The 18031-nt window shown below is 47.2% G+C and overlaps 1 protein-coding gene and 1 pseudogene across 1 annotated transcript; one reads left to right on the top strand and one right to left on the bottom strand.

Annotated features, from left to right (window-relative positions):
• Window positions 1–917: 917 nt before the first annotated feature.
• LOC149301324 (uncharacterized) lies at window positions 918–2378 on the bottom strand (annotated as a pseudogene).
• A 668-nt stretch (window positions 2379–3046) lies between these two features.
• On the top strand, window positions 3047–5982 carry LOC149301323 (glutathione S-transferase theta-1-like). The gene is made up of 5 exons (XM_089483951.1): window positions 3047–3435; window positions 3562–3649; window positions 4037–4187; window positions 5432–5608; window positions 5691–5982. The coding sequence occupies exons 1-5, from the start codon at window positions 3147–3149 to the stop codon at window positions 5889–5891; spliced, it is 906 nt and encodes a 301-aa protein (XP_089340077.1). The 5' UTR covers window positions 3047–3146; the 3' UTR covers window positions 5892–5982.
• Window positions 5983–18031: the final 12049 nt, after the last annotated feature.

The following is an 18031-nucleotide window of genomic DNA, read 5'->3' as shown; positions in this document are numbered from 1 at the left end:
CAGGGCTCTCTTGGCCCTCCTTTGCTTGCGAATACTGACTATCTCAGGGAGTCTCTATATTTTATTTATTTGTTTATTTATTTATTTATATCCCTCTCTTTTCCCAGGACTGGGACTCAGAGCAGCTTCACAGCATTAAAAAACAAACAAACAAACAAAAAGTACAATTAAAAACATTACAGAAATAAATAACCAGTTATAACCAGTACCTTGAATTGTGCCCAGAAACAAACTGGCAGCCAATGAAGCTGTTTCAACAGGGGCATTGTATGGTCTCTGTAATCTGCCCCTGTTAACAGCCTGGCAGCGGCTCTTTGAACCAGTTGAATTTTCCGAACACTTTTCAAAGGCAGCCCCATGTAGATCCCATTACAGTAGTCCAAACTGGATGTAACCAAGGCATGTACCACCGTGGCCAGATCTGGCTTCTCAAGGAACAGGCGCAGTTGGCGCACAAGTTTTAAATGTGCGAAAGCACTTCTGGTCATAGCAGAGACCTGGGCCTCCAGGTTCAAAGCTGAGTCGAAGATTACCCCCAAACTGTGAACCTCTGTCTTCAGGGGGAGTGTGACCCCATCTAACACACACTGGATCCCTATTCCCTGATCTGCCTTCCGACTGACCAGGAGCACCTCTGTCTTGTCTGGATTAAGTTTCAACTTGTTTGCCCTCATCCAGTCCATTACTGAAGACAGACACTGGTTTAGGACCAGGACAGCCTCTTTGGATTGAGGTGGGAAGGAGTAGTAGAGTTGAGTGTCATATTGATGACACTGCACCCAAAAACTCCGGAAAAGCTCTCCCAGCGGTTTCATGTATATGTTAAACAGCATAGGGGACAACACAGACCCCTGAGGGACCCCACAGGTCAATGGCCAGGGGGTCGAACAGGAGTCCCCCAGCACCACCTTCTGAGTTCACCCCTCCAGAAAGGAACGGAGCCACGGTAGAACAGTACCTCCAAGCCCCATCCCAGAGAGGCGGTCTAGAAGGATATCATGATCAATGGTATCAAAAGCCGCTGAGAGGTCCAGGAGAACCAACAGGGACACACTCCCTCTGTCCAGTTCCCTGATAGATCATCCACCAAGGCGATCAAGGCTGTCTCTGTTCCATAGCCAGGTCTGAAACCAGATTGAAATGGATCTATATAATCCGTTTCATCCAGAAACCCTTGGAGTTAGGAAGCCACCACACGTTCCAGAACCTTGCCCCGAAATGGTACATTAGACACTGGCCGATAGTTTTTCATTATTGTGAGATCCAAGGATGGCTTTTTTAACAGAGGTCTCACAACACCCTCCTTTAGGCAGGATGGAATTCTGCCTTGTTGTAGGGAGGCATTTATTACCTCCTTTACCCACTCAGCCAGTCCCCCTCTGGCCTGTTTAATAAGCCAAGAAGGACAAGGGTCCAAGACACGTGTGGTGGCTCTTACCTTTCCAAGGGTTCTGTCCACATCATCAGGCTGCACAAGTTGAAAAGGTATCCATTAACACTGGACCGGCAGGAGCCAAGGTTACATCCACTGACACTGTATTAGCTGTAGTATCCAATTCGGAGCGGATCTGAGCGACTTTATCTGCAAAATGTTGAGCAAATTCTTCACAGAGAGTCTTTGAGTGGTCTGCATTTTCTACTTGAGGGTGAGTGTGTAAAAGGCCTCTGACCACTAGGAACAGCTCTGCTGGCCGACTCCTTGCAGATGCAATGCTGGTAGCAAAAAATGATTTCATTGCTGCCCGCATTGCCACAGAGTAAGCTTTCAAATAGGCTCTAGCTCGTATTTGATCACATTCACTCCGCGTCTTCCACCAATGTTGCTCTAGTCTCTGTCTCATTCACTTCATCAACATCAAACCCCTAGAGAACCAGGGGGCTGGTTTGGCTCCACTCCGTGAGAGGGGACACTCAGGAGCGATTGTATCCACCGCTCTGGCCATTTCCCCATTCCAAAGGTTGGCCAGGGCTTCAACAGAATCGCCTGCCAAGGTGACAGGAGACTCCCCAAGAGCCCTCAGGAATCCATCTGGATCCATCAGCCTCCTGGGGCGGACCATCCTAATCGGCCCCCCACCCCTGCAGAGGTTCTGAGTCCCAGTGAGTCTAAATCTGACCAGATCATGATCTGTCCATGACAGTGCAACTGTGGAGAGTTCTTTCACACCAAGATCATCATCATCCCACCCAGTACAGAACACAAGGTCCAGAGTGTGTCCAGCAGCATGAGTAGGTTCAGATACCACTTGGGAGAGACCCATGGTTGTCATGGAGGCCATGAAGTCCTGAGCCACTCCTGAAAGGGCAGCCTCAGCATGGATGTTGAAGTCCCCCAGTACTAATGGACGTGGGGATTCCAACACCAACCCCAAGACCATCCTGGTTAGCTCAGGAAGGGAGACTGTTGTGCAGCGGGGTGGGCGGTACACCCACAGAATCCCTATTCTGTCCTGCCACCCACCTTTAAATAAACACACTCAGACTCTGTAGACTGTGCCCCATCTGGTCAGGGGGATGGAATCACGATAGACCACTGCAACTCCACCTCCTGCCCCCCAGGCCTCGCCTGCTGTTGCCCAGAGGAACCCAATGGGCAAAGCTGAGAGAGATTAACTCCTCCAGCCTCATCCAACCAGGTTTTGGTAATACATGCCAGGTCATGTAATAATACGTAGCATAATAATATTTAATATAATAACATAAAATTATATATATATATATATATATATATATATATATATATATATAATTTTATTTATATTGTATAATATTATATTTCGTTTAATTTTATATATATATAAAATTATATATATATATAATATTAAACAAAATATAATATTATACAATATACATAAAATGCAAGAATTATATTAGGAATAATAATATTATATAATATAAAGTGTATTATATATTATTATGCATAATAATACACTATATATTATATAATATTATTATTGCTAATATAATTATTATATTATACAGTATAATATAATATTAGATAATATATAATATATACAATGTAAATATATAATATATATTATATAATAATATTATATAGACAGCTGGGAAGGTGATTGACCATTTTGGGTCCTGGGGGTCTCCCAAAATGGTGGAGGCCCCTTTGGCCACCTTTGACCCTCTGGACAATGTCCCCTTCTGACCACCAAGTGACCGGAACACCTGCCGGTCAGTCCTCCTCTCCTGATTGGCCGACAGGACCAGGCTCTTTGTTCCTGCGGCCAACCGTCATCCAGGCAGACATCCTGGAGCAGGTCAGAGGTCCATCAGGCACAGCAGTCATCTTTGTCTGGAGCGGCCTAAACATGGTGCTGGAGCTGTACCTGGACCTCCTCTCCCAGCCCTGCAGAGCGGTCTTCATCTTCGCCAAGAAGAACAATATCCCTTTCATCATCAGGAGCATGGAGATGCTCAAAGGTGGGGGTCCTCCGCCGGGGTCCTCCGGGGGCCATCTTTGGCTCCTGAGGTGCTTACACTCCAATTCCAACCATTTGCTTGGTCTTAATTATTTGCTTATTAATTAACCAATATATATATAACCAGGCCAGCTCTTCAGCGAGGAGTTCAACAAGGTCAACATCCTGAGGAAAGTCCCGGTTTTGAAAGACGGAGACTTCATCCTGGAAGAGAGGTGATATTATTATTGTTATCATTATTAAGACTTTCCCCATTCGAATGAACTACAAATAAAAACAAAAGTTTAATTAAGAGGCTAATAAACATCCCCGTCACCATGTAATCCTCCTCCTCATTTTGCTCAAAGTTCAATGTTTTGCTCAATGAATTCCCCAAAATTGTGAGATGATCTTACAGTTTTTATTATTATTATTATTATTATTATTATTATTATTATTCAGATTTATCCCACTCAAATAAAGTGCAAATAAAAACAAAAGTTTAATTACGATGCTACTAAACGTCCCCGTCACCATGTAATCCTCCTCCTCGTTTTCCTCAAGTTCAGACTTTGGCTTGAGGAATATACTCAAAATGGCGTCTCTTTCCTCTGCATCCGCAGCACGGCCATCCTCCTCTACTTGACACGCAAGTACAACACGCCCAGCCATTGGTATCCGCCGGACATGAAGAAACGGGCGCGAGTCGACGAGTTCCTGGCCTGGCAGCACACCAACATCCGGCCGTGCGCCGCCAAGATCCTCTGGCTCCGGGTGAGCGGCCCCCCAGTCCTCCCACCAACTCCCAGTTGGTTGTTATCGACAGAATCAAAATGATGGCACAAAGCGACGCCCTCAAAAAATGCTGCTCCTCCACTTCACCCTCTCAAAATGGCATCCAGGAAGGAACTTCTTCTGCTCTTCCCTTCCAAAATGGAGGCAACGTTTTCCCAGAATTCCACTAAAAGATGGCAATGAATTGCCCTCCCTTTTTCGTCAATGGGGAGCAACTCTATACAGCCACCATTTTGAGAAAGACCGTAGACTAAAAAACTATGGTGTGTGTGTGTGTGTATAACAGATTGCAAAATTCGCAAGGAAAACATATTTTTGCAATATATATATATATATATATTACACACACAAACATACACACACATATATATTTAAAAAACAGATTGCAACGAACCCCGGTCCAACAAACAAACAAACAAATAAACAAATAGAAATGTTAATTTTTTAGGAAATGATTTTAATTTATTTATTTATTATTTATATTTAAATTTAATTTTATTTCTCATGTTTTTAATTGTGCTGCTTTTAATACTGCCAAGTCCCAGTCCTGGGGAAAGAGCAGCGTACAAATAAATATAATAAATAAATAAGAATGGCTTAATTTCTTTTAAAAATTGACTTCTCATTAATTAATTTATTATTTATACATTATTTCATTTTATTTTTCATGTGTTTCACCATACTGCTTTTAATCCTCTCCCTCCCAGTCCTGGCCAAAGAGCGCAGTACAAATAAATATAATAAATAAATAAATAAATAAATATGAGTAAATTATTTAAAGTAATTAATTATTTATTGTTAAATTTAATTTAATTTTTCATACTTTTAATCGTTCTGCTTTTAATGCTGTCAACTCCCAGTCCTGGGAAAAGAATGGCTTACAAATAAATATAATTGAATAAATAAATAAGAATGAGTTAATTATTTAAAATTTTTCTATTTATTTATTTATTATTTTTTACATTTTGATTTATTTTTATGTTTTTATCGTATTGCTTTTAAGGCTACAGAACAAGTTATTTAAAATTAATTTACTATTTATTTTTCTATTTAATTTTATTATTTCATTTTTTTTCAATTGTACTCCTTTTAATGCAGAGAAGGCCCAGTCCTGCAAAAGAGTGGGATACAAATTAATATAAGAAATACAAATAAATAAATAAATACGAATGAGTTAATTTTTTTAAATTGACTTTTAATTTATATATTGTTCAAAATGGCAGGTGGTGATCCCTCTGTTCCTGGGGCAGCAGATCCCTTCGGAGAAGGTCCAGGATGCCTTGGAGGAGCTGAACATCTCCCTCCAGAAGCTGGACGAGAAGTTCCTCCAGGACCGGCCCTTCATCATCGGCAGTGAGATCTCCCTGGCCGACCTGGTTGCCATTACGGAGCTCATGCAGGTCGGCACTCGCACTCGGGACAAGCTTCCCGAACAAACAAAATGGCCGCCCTGCCTAACGCACGCTTTTTCCTTTTCCACAGCCAATGGGTGCCGGTTGGGATGTCTTTGACGGCCGCCCCAAACTCCTCGAATGGCGCAAGCGTGTGGAGATGGCGCTAGGGAAGGAGCTCTTCATGGAGGCCCATGCGCGCATCCTTAATGCGCAGGAGCTCAAGAACATCACCATCGACCCACCGCTCAAGGCCCAGATGAAGCCCGTCCTCCTCAAGATGCTCAAGTGAACAAAATGGCCGACAGCAGCAGACTCCATCTCTGCCTCAAAACGTCGCTGAGCAGAACCTGCAAATAAAACAGTCAACCAAATTAAAACTGGTCCAAGTCCTATGTTCGAGAGTCAACCTACATTTGACCCAATCCTAAAATAGATAGATGTCGCGGCAGAGAGACGCAGAGACAGGAATGGGGGTGCAAAGCTTCTTCCCTGGCCAGGTCTTGGCCAGCCCCTTTTATTCACATCAGGGTTACATTAGGTTTACATTATCTCATAGTACATCAGAAGGCAATTTGCGGAATCAGGGACCAATGTGTACTCAGGAGAATTCTAATTAGCAAAGGGAACAGGATGTGTACACTGTCTCAGCCGAATCAACATGGGCTTATCCAATTATGGATAAAGCATTGTCAACCAGAAGGTGAGTCATGACCTCGTGGTTTGCCAGCGAGGCCATCACATCCTATTCTCGGTAGACATTGCTATCCTGGGAGGGGGTGCACCCCTTGGGCTTTCCAGGGGATGCCACATCTCCCTCTTTTTTGTTTTTTATGAGCTGGTGTACATATCCTGTGACCAGCTGCTTTTCCGTGGTTGTCATTGTCCTTTGCAAAAGCCGGGAACACAAAGCAGGAACACATTGGAGGAGACAACAAAACAGGATCATAATACAAAAATGATAATGCCATATACAAGAAGTCTTTTCAGCCAAGGAAGGTCTGGCAAATAGTAAATCAATCAGCTTCATAATCCAGAATATCCAATGTTCTGGTGGACCTGAGTCAGGTAAATCAAGTAGTTCTTCAATCAAATTATTAATGGAACAAGAGTTATCTGACCATTTGAAACAACACATATCTTGACGTCTTCACACAGCAAAAGTGTTCAGTTGGGCTATGGAGGTATATTGTAGTCAGAGGTGAGTGTTACTGCTCTCTGAACCCTGGAAACATCCGAGATAGAAGGGTGTTGGAGAAGAGGAACAAGCCTACTCACTGTGTGCCATCAGACACTTTGGCAGGTATAGAATTATAAGTTTGACAGTTACAATTAAAAGACTATCCAGGTGGCAACAAAATATGGATATATATAAATGAAACCTCTTTTCCCAAACATTTTGATCTCCCCTTTGATACCACTGGTCTGAAGGGGCTCCGCTGGTCAAACATAATAAACTAAGTACAACAGTTAATATAGAACTATGGGTTAATACAGCACATGTTTTTGATTTCTTCATATAGCAAAAGTAAATAGTCTATGACTGCTCCATTGTCCAGAATGGCATTTCTAAGTTCACATTGTTCATCATTTGACATCATGTGGCACAACCTCTTCCCCAAATGACGGGGGTTGCTGGTCCTTTCCGCTGTCTCTGGAAACTGTCAATATCACACCAAGGGCCACAGCAGCAGGGAAAATGAAGAAAATGTTTCTGTGTTGGAAATAAATAATCAGACAGTGCAATTAAATTATTCCAGGCAAATCAAATACAACAGATATGACCCGGTTCACAACCTTTTTGTGTTGATTGGGGGGGTTGCATTCCCCCTTTTTTGTTTATAGAAGAAGGCTATCCATAGGGAAAAACATAGAAGAATGGCAATAGCAGACTTTAGTAAAGAAGGTAGGATACCAATTTTAGCAAAAATGAGGAAATCTATTTTAGCAAATCCTTTTCTGCAAGCAGACCTATGGAGTACAGGATTAAACCCAACAACAAAAAGACGAGGCAGAGGAGAAGGAGGGGGTTCTCCCCCTCCCAGTAATCCCACTATAGCTAACCCAGATGAAGAGTAAGAGAGACAGATAGACTGTGCTGGTAAGAGAAGCTCTCTCTCTAGGAAACAATGTATAAAAGAAGGAAGCAAAACAACACAAATGGAGGAAGAGTACAAGAAATTCAGGCTTATGAGTTGCAAAAGTGTAGCACAAATCCAAACACATTAACAAACAGACAAATGAACAATTTCTAGGTGCAAGAGGACTAGAATCTGTTTCTAAACATGTACCACAATTTAGGTAGATGGGATATGTAGTCCTTTAGCCATGAGAATATAAAGCAACCTAGAGAAAACCTTTTTCCTACTTTAGCCAAGACAGTTTTTACAGATAGACTATGCTGACCAGAGTGAGGCTTAACAGCAAGGAAAAAGACTCTGGAGAACAGGAATTAATCCCTATCAAAAAACCAATGCAGCAAAGACCTTTGGACTAAAGGAAGGGAGCTGTCTTCAGATTTGCAAATCACAAACAGCCAAACAAACAAGCAAATTAACAGATACAAGCAACAATTAATAGGATCTACAACAACCTTTAGTTGTTGCAATTCTCCAGCCAAGCCTGGGCAAATCAAACACATAAAGGAGACAGAGCGCAAGCCAAGCTGACTACTAGAAGAATGAGACATAGTTTTCCAAGCACACTCTAAGTACTGATTCTATTCCATAAAATGGTATGTTCTCTTTGTCTGTAAGATTTGTGCATCCAAAGAGAATTTCAATTATGCTTTATCACAACCAAAAACGCAAGATTAACACAGATTTGAGGGGGGGGGGGGAACCTAGAAACTCCTGTCCCTTTACAATTTCCACCATTAAATAGGAGAGAACAAACTAAAGGCATACAGAATCCTCTGAAAACAGAATGTAGAGACAAAAGGTTGAGACAGTGTCACTCTGCCTGAGCACATGTAGAGTGCCAGCAACAGAAGACAGTGAGACATTTCTCAATCTCAATTTGCAAAGCGGGAACAGAAGAGGGGGGGTCCTTACTCAATTTGGAATTTCCTACTGAATGATCTTATCCACTTGCCTCATGGGCACAAAGGAAAATGCAGAAATACAAAAAACACAGACTACTGAATAAACTGGACTTACTGAGGGGAAGGAAAACTTCCTGTCTTTTAAGATCCCAACACTTACCAAAGTTCTCTGCAATGTTTAAAATGCCTGTAGGGTTTTGTGTTTCTCAAAGAGCAGTTTCTACGATTCCCTTCCGAGAACTACCTTCTGAGGTCTTTGTTCTGGGAGCTGAGGCTGAAACAGTGTGCCTCACCTCTTGGTCAAGGAGCTGGGTTGAAGCTGAGACGGTGCCATCCATTTTCACTGTTTTTCCCAGGGAGCTGGGCTTTTGCCTCTTCCAGGAAACACATCTCCCAGTGCCACTCCAATCTGAACTACGGGAATGGGAAATATGACCTCTGAGGTTCCCTTTCTCTGGCATGTCTGGCTGGAAAGGTTTCCAAAGTTTGGGGTTTTGTGGTTGAGTCCATGCCCTGTTTTCTGGGGTTTTGACCCTCTTGGCCTCGAAGTGCTTATTTGGGGTATGGTTCTGATCTCTCTGTTTGTAGACTGTAGTCCGAACAGTAGCAGAGGTGTCTCCAAAAGAAAGTGAGACATTTTTCTTTCCGTTTGGGCAAGGGGGGCTTGCTTTCCTGAGATTTACAGAGCAACTAGTAATATAGTGGCTCATGGGATGGAGTCCCTTGGGGGTCTCTGGCAATTTCTGCTTGCTATGGTGAGGCAGGCCTTCGGGTGTTTCCATCTCTCTTTGGGGAATGAAGGAAGGCTGAGTAGGGCTTTTAGATGGATCTAAAGAGTGTTTTTTAAGGGAATTTTCCCTAGCTTTCTTCTTTAGGGCTCAGGACTTTTCTTGTCTCGGTGCTATCATCAGATCAGAGCTGCCTTAGGTGCTGGGAAAAAGTTTCCCAACCCGCAAATAGCTCTGACTCTTTGATTTGGCATCCCAGAGACTCCTTGCTCTTGGGATGAAGTCCTCGATATATTTCACCCATGAACTCTTTATTCATAGCTTTGGAGGGGAGAGCTATTCTTGCAAGCAATATTTTCCTAGCCATGTATGTTTCTGGACCCTCATTTGTTTTTTGCTCTTGTGCATAGTATAAATCCTCGGCCAGTTGTCCTGGCCACAATAGGCTCAAGATATGTCCCATCCAGGAGTACATATCTTGGGACAAAAGGTTTCGACACATCACTGCTGCTTCCAGGTTGTCTCTGTCCACAGAGGACATGCACAGCCTAGCCAACTGTGTCAGATGAAATCCTGCAGCATATGGATAACTATTTGCAGCCCGAATCATCCATTTTATGCTCGTTTCCTGACTTAAGGGACCTAACAAATCTGCCATTATACATGCTTCTGCGATGGAGAAATGGGTTTGTTCCTGATTTGACGTTGCTTCCCATGTTTGGACCTTGGCTGCCAAAATGGAATTTTCCTCCTTGAGGAGGTTGACTTGGGCTACCAATTCTTTAATCTCTTTCTTCATTTTGTTGGGGAAAGCCCTAGCAATTTTGGGAGCTTATCTGAGTCTTATCCTCCAGTGGGAGGATGAAGGGCAGAAAAGCTGAGAACACTTACTGTTCCTTTCCTTGGAAGAATGTCCTCCAAGTCTGTCATGAAGCTGTAAAGCCTCTTAGACGTGATTGGCTTAGGGTTCAGACCCAATTTTTAGCTGAAGTTGGTGGATACCTTAAAAGGTTTGTCCAGTGAAGAGTCTGGGTTAAAACCTCTTGCTCCAAATAAAATTGGCCAAGACCTTAGGGGTTATTGGCATTCCCTCCACCTTTCAACTCAGGTAGAGTTTAAAGCCAGGCCACTTCTAGTGTTCTGACTTTAGGATTTTTCTTTGCTTCAGCTATTCCTGCTTCTACCGCTCTCAGCCGGGGCCTTACAGGCGATAAGGGAGGAGCAACCACTGGAACGGGGTAACCAGGTGGATCTCCTGGAGGAGCTAATGTGGCTAGAGGAGCGGGGGGCTGTGGGCAGGATTTTGGGGGCCGTGGATTGGCTTAGCCGTCCCACGGCCGAGTTTACCACCTGCCAGGCAATCAAATGGGGTGCCGCGGCACGAGGCTCAGCCTTAAGATGATTGCCTATCTTCTCCCATTCCTCCGCAGAGAGTATTCCCCTCTCTGGGTACCAGGGACACTGGCATGAGATCTCTGCGACTAAATTTTTAATGTCTCTCCGGGTGATTTGTTTATCCCCTGACAACCGCTTAACTATAACTCCCTAGCGTGAGACCTTTGCTCGGCGGTCAGCGTTCCTCCCATACTCACGGGATCCTTTGAGGATGTGCGCGCAAACTATTCCAGTCGAGTGAGCTGGGCCAAAGCCACCTTCTCCGTATCACGTCGGGGTCACCAGCTGTCGCGGCAGAGAGACGCAGAGACAGGAATGGGGGTGCAAAGCTTCTTAGCTGGCCAGGTCTTGGCCAGCCCCTTTTATTCACATCAGGGTTACATTAGGTTTACATTATCTCATAGTATATCAGAAGGCAATTTGCAGAATCAGGGACCAATGTGTATTAAGGAAAATCCTAATTAGCAAAGGGAGCAGGATGTGTACATTGTCTCAGCCGAATCAACATGGGCTTATCCAATTATGGATAAAGCATTGTCAACCAGAAGGTGAGTCATGATCTCGTGGTTTGCCAGCGAGGCCATCACATCCTATTCTCAGTAGACATTGCTATCCTGGGAGGGGGTGCACCCCCTGGGCTTTCCAGGGGATGCCACACCCCCTCTTAGAAAAAAGGCCAAAAGCAGCTCCTTTGGGAGGTTTTAAAAGCCTCCCCAGTTTTCTTACTTACTAAGAGATTTTTACTCATGAAGGAAGTTGACAAAGCAGACCATCTCACATTACCAAGAATAAAACAAACAAATATAGACACAAAGAAACAACAACAAAAGTAAGGATTAGACAGAAAAAAGAGCTTATTTTTTGAAAGTAAAACCATGATTAAGAGGGTAAAAACCAGACTTGGGTGCTTCGACCCTTTTACAACCAGCTCAGGCTGTATCTGCACTGCAGAAATATTCCAGTTCGAAACTGTGTTAACTCTCCTGGCTCCTTCCTGTGGAATCCTGGGATTTGTAGTTTCTTGCGGCACCAGAGATCCAGAGCCACCCCAAGGCAAGGCTCTCCAGGGCTCTCTTGGCCCTCCTTTGCTTGCGAATACTGACTATCTCAGGGAGTCTCTATATTAGAGCATCAGGAAAACTTTTGGGTATTCTTAAGGCTGGGAAATCCTGTTTGGGGTCACTTCTGACTTTAGGGATGTTACATCCTCTATTATGGGTTTCTTGAAGGCCTCAAACTGCCCACTGCAAAGAGCTGAGGCTGGGGCAGCCATTTTGTGTTCTGGCAGCCATTTTGTGGTCCAGCGGCCATTTTGAGACTGGCCCATTGTGACCTCAGTCTGATGCTCCTTACCTGAAGGATTGCGACTGGCCCATTGTGACTTCTGGCTCATGCATCTTACCTGAATAACTGAGACTGGCTCATTGTGATCTCAGCCTAAAGTTCCTTGCCTTAAAGATTGAAATGGGACTATTATCAGTTAAGGTGCTCTTTACCTGGATTGAGAATGGCCCATTGTGACCTAAGGCTGATGCTCCTTCCCTCATGCATTGAGTCTGCACATTTTGATTTCAGGCTGGTGCTCCTTACCTGAAGCATTGAGGCTGTCCCATTGTGATCTCAGAATCATAGAATCCTGGAATCATAGAGTTGGAAGAGACCACTAGGGCCATCCAGTCCTACCCCGCCATGCAGGAACTCTCAATCAAAGCATCCCTGACAGATGGCCATCCAGCCTCTGTTTGAAGACTTCTAAGGAAGGAGACTCCAGTACACTCCGAGGGAGTTTGTTCCACTGTCAAACAGCCCTTACTGTCAGGAAGTTCCTCCTAATGTTGAGGTGGAAGGACAGGTTGCTTACCTGTAACGGTATTTCTTCGAGTGGTCATCTGCGAATACATACAAATGGGTTGTACTGTGCCTGCGCAGTGCCTTCAGAAACTTCTGGAATCACTAGGCAAAGTACACTTTGCAACATGTTGAAACGTTTTGGCGGTAACCCCGCCCATCCCCTATAAAGCCTCCGTTCCCGCTCTTTCCCCTAGTTCCGCAATTTTCCGCCGTGTAGGCGACAAAAAAAGAGCAGGACACTGAGGGGAGGATGGGCGGGATTTGTATGTATTCGCAGATGACCACTCGAAGAAATACCGTTACAGGTAAGCAACCTGTCCTTCTTCTTCGTGGTCTCTGCGAATCATACAAATGGGTTGAGACTGGCAAGCTAAGGTCAGCGGAGGCGGGAGTGTCATGATACCTCAGTGAACCAATAAATTAATGGTCAATAAAGGATAACTGAACACAAGCATAAAAGTTGATCTTTTGTTTATATACTTGCAAAGAAATCCCACCTTATGAAACAAGCCCAAACGAGGGCATCCAACCCAAGCATTGAGTCCTTCGAGAATGGCTAGGTTTGTGCCGTCTGCATGGAGCACAGTAGACAGCTAAACAAATCAATGTAGTCCTGATACCAACACAGCCCTCCCGAAAGCTGCATCCCTTTTTGCCCTAGTGTCCAACCTGTAGTGTTTAATAAAAGTCAAAGGTTGTGACCATACAGCAGCCCTACAAATGTCGTCCAAAGGAATACCAGACAGGAAGGCAGAAGAGGCCGCTACTGCCCTTGTGGCATGGGAGCGAATCCTGGTCGGCAAAGGTTTGCCCAAGAGCTCATAAGATAGGGCAATAGTACTAGAAACCCACTTAGAGAGTCTCTGAGCCGACACGGGCAGTCCTCTCTTCGGCCCCGAGTAGCACTGGAACAGTCTCTCAGAGCGGCTCGAGTCCCTAGTTCTGTCCAGGTAAAAGGCTAGGGCCCTACGGACGTCCAGGGAGTGCAGGGCCCTCTCGGTATCGGTAGTCGGGCTCGGTGCCAGGGTGGGTAGAACAATATCCTGGCACATATGAAAGGTGGAAACAACCTTGGGTAAGAAGGTAATATCTGTCCTGAGAACTACCTTGTCCAAGTGAAATCTAAGGAAGGGCTGGTCTCGGCGTCAGGCACAAAGCTCGCCCGCACGGCGGGCAGAAGTGATAGCCACCAGAAATACTGTTTTCCAGGTTAAAAGTCTAATGTCAGTGGTGGCTAGAGGCTCAAATGGTTTAGACTGTAAGGCCCCCAACACCGTCTCGAGGCTCCAAGCCGGAGTCGGCAAAGATACCTGAGGGTGTAAGTTATTGCATCCCCTCAGGAATCCCTTGACCAGGAGGTCCTTGAAAAAAGAAGGCTTGCCGTCAAACCGGAAGGAAGAGCAGATAGCGGACAGGTAGCACTTAACAGATGTGATACAGAGGCCCGCATCAATCAGGGACATCAGGAATTCCAGGACCACCGGTGTAGTCACCTGGTCTAGGGAGAGGTGTCTGTCAGACAGGAACCGAAGAAATCTGTTCCACTTAAGTCTATAGGACTTTTGGGTGGCCGGTTTTCGGGCAGCCAAGATGACATTCCGTACCGAGGCCGGTAGCTGGGCTAGGGATGGATTCTCCATGCCACCAGGGGAAGGGTCTCGATGTCCGGATGTCGAACCCGTCCTCCCTGAACCGTGAGGAGATCTGGCCTGGACTCGAGCCGGAGAAAGTTGGCTCGAGAGAGGTGAAGAAGGCAAGGGAACCAGGGCTGTCCCGGCCACCAAGGCGTGATCAGGATCGCGTCGGCTGCATCTGAGACCATCTTGGAGACCGTCCTGGTGATCAACGGGAAGGGGGGAAAGGCGTAGAGTGCTATCCCCGACCATCGGAACCCGAACGCATCCCCGAGGGAGTCGTCGTCCGGCGTCCGGGAGCAGAACTGGGGACAATGGGAGTTGTACACGGTTGCAAACAGGTCTATCTGTGGGGTTCCCCATCGGGCAAAGAGGTCGTGTACAGTCTCTGGGTGGAGTCTCCACTCGTGGCATGACGAGGGGGACCTGCTTAGTAGGTCCGCATGCGAGTTCTGGGTGCCAGGTAAGTGTACTGCTTGAAGCAAAATGTCCGGGGCAATGCACCAGTCCCAAAGTCGGAGCGTGATGTCTAGGAGGGTGCGCGACCTGGTGCCTCCTTGTTTGTTCAGGTAGTACATCACCGTGGTGTTGTCTGTCCTGAGCTGGATGACCTTCCCCAACAGTGAGGACTCGAAAGCTTTTAGGGCCTTTTCCACCGCCAACAGTTCTAGCGCGTTGATGTGGAGTGCCCTCTCGTCTAGGGACCAGATGCCCTTGGCCCACAGGTCTAGGGTGTGGGTGCCCCATCCTTCTTCTGATGCATCCGTGCTCAACACCAACTCTGGCTGGGGCGGCGAAAAGGGCATGCCGACGCAGACGTTCTGGCAGTCGAGCCACCAACGGAGGGAGCGTATGACTGGTCTTGGTACGGTGAGTCTGCGAGAAGGGGGGTCTCTTTCCAGGTCGAAGACCGACAGGAACCACGACTGGAGCGGTCGAGAACGAAGTCTTGCCCACGGAGTGACGAATGTTGTTGATGCCATGTGGCCCAAAGCCACCTGGACGTCCCTGGCCATAACCCGCCTTTGGGTGGTACACCTGCTGACGGCTCGGCACAAGGCCTGGAAACGGTCCAGGGGCAGTTATGCCGTACAACTGTCTGAGTCGAGGATGGACCCGATTAACCTTATCTGCTTGGTGGGGAGCAGTTGGGATTTTTCGAGATTGACCACCAGTCCCAGGTCCCGTAAGAGCTCGAGTGTCTCTGAGGTGTGCCGTTGCAGCTCTTGACGTGAAGGGGCCACGAAGAGCCAATCGTCCAGATACAGGAAGACCCTCATGCCGCGGCGATGTAGATGAGCTATCACGGGCGCCATGCACTTGGTGAAGATGCGAGGAGCTGTAGATAGGCCGAAGGGAAGGACGTTGTATCTGTAGGCGTCCGTCCCGACGGCGAACGCCAGGAACCTGCGGTGGGACTCCCGGATGCTGACATGGAAATAAGCGTCCTTTAAGTCGATCGTTGCAAACCACAGGTCCTGCTGCAACAGAGGTAGAATAGAAGCAAGCGTTACCATCCGAAAACGGCGATAAGACAGGTAAGCATTCAATTGTCTAAGGTCCAATATAGGCCTGACTCCTCCGTCAGGCTTCGGGACCGTAAAATAACGGGAGAAGAAACATCTAGGGATGTCGACGGGATCGACAGTGGAGATGGCGCCTTTGGCGAGAAGGGTGCGTACTTCGTCGAGAAGGGTGTCTGAGGGGAGTGTGGACAGGATAGCTCCAGTTGGTGGGAGCTCTTCAAATTCAAGGGCATAACCCCTACAGACGATGGTGAGGGCCCAAGAATTGGTGGTGATTGCGGCCCAGGTGTTAGAAAAAGGCCTCAGTCTGTCCAGGAAGGAAGGGACAGGAGAAACGACGGAGTACGCTGCGTCCCCTCAGTTTCTCTTCTTACTTGGGTCCGAATCTTGCCTCCTATAATTCTTTTTGTATTTGGGCCCCGACCGACGGCCCGAGGAGGAGGAAGACTGGGACAGAAAGCGCTGTCTGGCCTGATCCTGGCGCTGGAAAGGCCGATCCTGTTGGTAGGGCCTCTGGCCCTGGCCATACCACTGGCATACAGCAGTGAAGCGCTTGCGAGAAGATGACTGGGGGGAAGAAGACATACCGTGATTCTTAGCCGCAGTTCTCATCCTGTACTTGAAATTAAGCTTCTCATCGGTCTCGCGATGGAAGAGGCCGTCCTCGTCGAAGGGCATGTCCTCGATGGTGGAGCGAGCATTTTGGTTTAGGTCCGAAGACCGTAGCCAGGCATGTCTGCGGAGCGCTATGGCAGCTGCCATAGACTTAGCGGAACAGTCAGTGGCATGTCTGGCTGAGGTGATGAGCCACCCCCCAATCGAGTGGGCCTCGTCACGAACCTCCGATAGGATAGCCTGGGAGTCGTCAGGTAAGTCTGGTATGAGAGGGCAGACTTTCTCCATGAGCCAATGGATGTACGCGCCCATGCATGCGTTGTAATTTGCCACTCTCATGCCCAACGCCGAAGAGAAGTAAGCCTTTTTAGCGAAGGCGTCGATCTTCTTGGCCTCCTTGTCCGAGGGCATTAGGGAAGCCTTCGGGGTGGACGCACGTTGCGAGCCCTCAACAATGGCTGAATTTTGCTTGGGGTGGCCAAACAGCCAAGACGGGTTGGACGGTGAGATCCTATAGAGGGACTCGATCTTTCTGTTGTTACATGCCGTGGATGCAGGGGCCTCCCAAGAGCGCCTGGCCAACTTCTCTAAGGAGGGAAGAAGAGGTATTGCTGGTGGGGTAGGCAGTCTACCATGGACTCGTCTCTCGATCGGGTCCGACGCTTCCTCCTCGGTTTGAGAGATTTTAATGTCCAGAGCATTGCTCATTTTAATAACGTGCTCTGCAAAGGTTCAGACGTCATCGGACGGGGAAACTGCACCTGGCTGGGCAAAATCCTGGTTGACCGACTGATAGTCATAGTCCCGGGAAGAGAGTGGCTCGTGTCTTGGACGATAACGGACCTGGGAAGATGCCTCCTCATCCGACTCGAGGTTCACGACGTCCGGGTCAGTAGTGGCTTCCACGCGACGGGGTGAAAACGCCGATACCCTGGAGGGTCTAGAAGAGGCTCTCGGTCTGGGCCTCCGATCTCGGTGCTCGAGGAAGGACTCGACATCACCCTGAGGGACTAGTTTATAGTACCTGCCCGTTTCAGAGTCATAGTAATACTCAGGCTCAGGGTCTCTGGATGGGGACGGAGACACAACCCGACGTGTGCGGGTAGGCATCGGAGTCGGAGAGCGACGGTCATCCCTGGAGCCAGCAGGAGAAGCAGGTTCCGAGAGGAGTTGGACAGCCTCCTCACAAGTGTGACGGAAAGTGGGTAGAGGTCGGGTTCCCAAGGCTAGATCGAGGGGACGATCTGCACGGCTGGTATCCGTGTCACGTGTCTTGGAGGTCGAGGTCCTTGCCCTCTTGGCGGCCAGGCGCGGATCTGATGGTCGGGAGTCGGTATCCGACAGCCTACGGTCGGCATCCGAGCGCCTGCGTACGGTGTCGGAGCGGACTTCGGAGCGAACCTGAGGAGTGCCCTCCGGGTCTCGTTCCAACGAATGGTGTCGTCTTGGTGCTCGATGGTCGTCATCCAAGGATGAAGAACGGGGCCTCTTAGAGGAAACCTGGACTGCCGTTTGAGCTGGAGACTTAGTCGCTCCCGAAGACGTCAAGGTCTTGGTAGACGAAGGCCTCGAAGCGGAACCCGACTTCGGAGTGGTAGAAGTGGGTGCCTTCGGGACAGAGGACCTCGAGGCAGAGCCCT

The sequence above is a fragment of the Sceloporus occidentalis genome, unplaced genomic scaffold (genome assembly GCF_023333645.1).
Source record: "Sceloporus occidentalis isolate IW3139 unplaced genomic scaffold, rSceOcc1.0.p SCAF_21, whole genome shotgun sequence".
NCBI classification, from domain to species: domain Eukaryota; kingdom Metazoa; phylum Chordata; class Lepidosauria; order Squamata; family Phrynosomatidae; genus Sceloporus; species Sceloporus occidentalis.
Note: the sequence above shows the minus strand (reverse complement) of the source record. Positions and strands in the feature narration are given on the sequence as shown.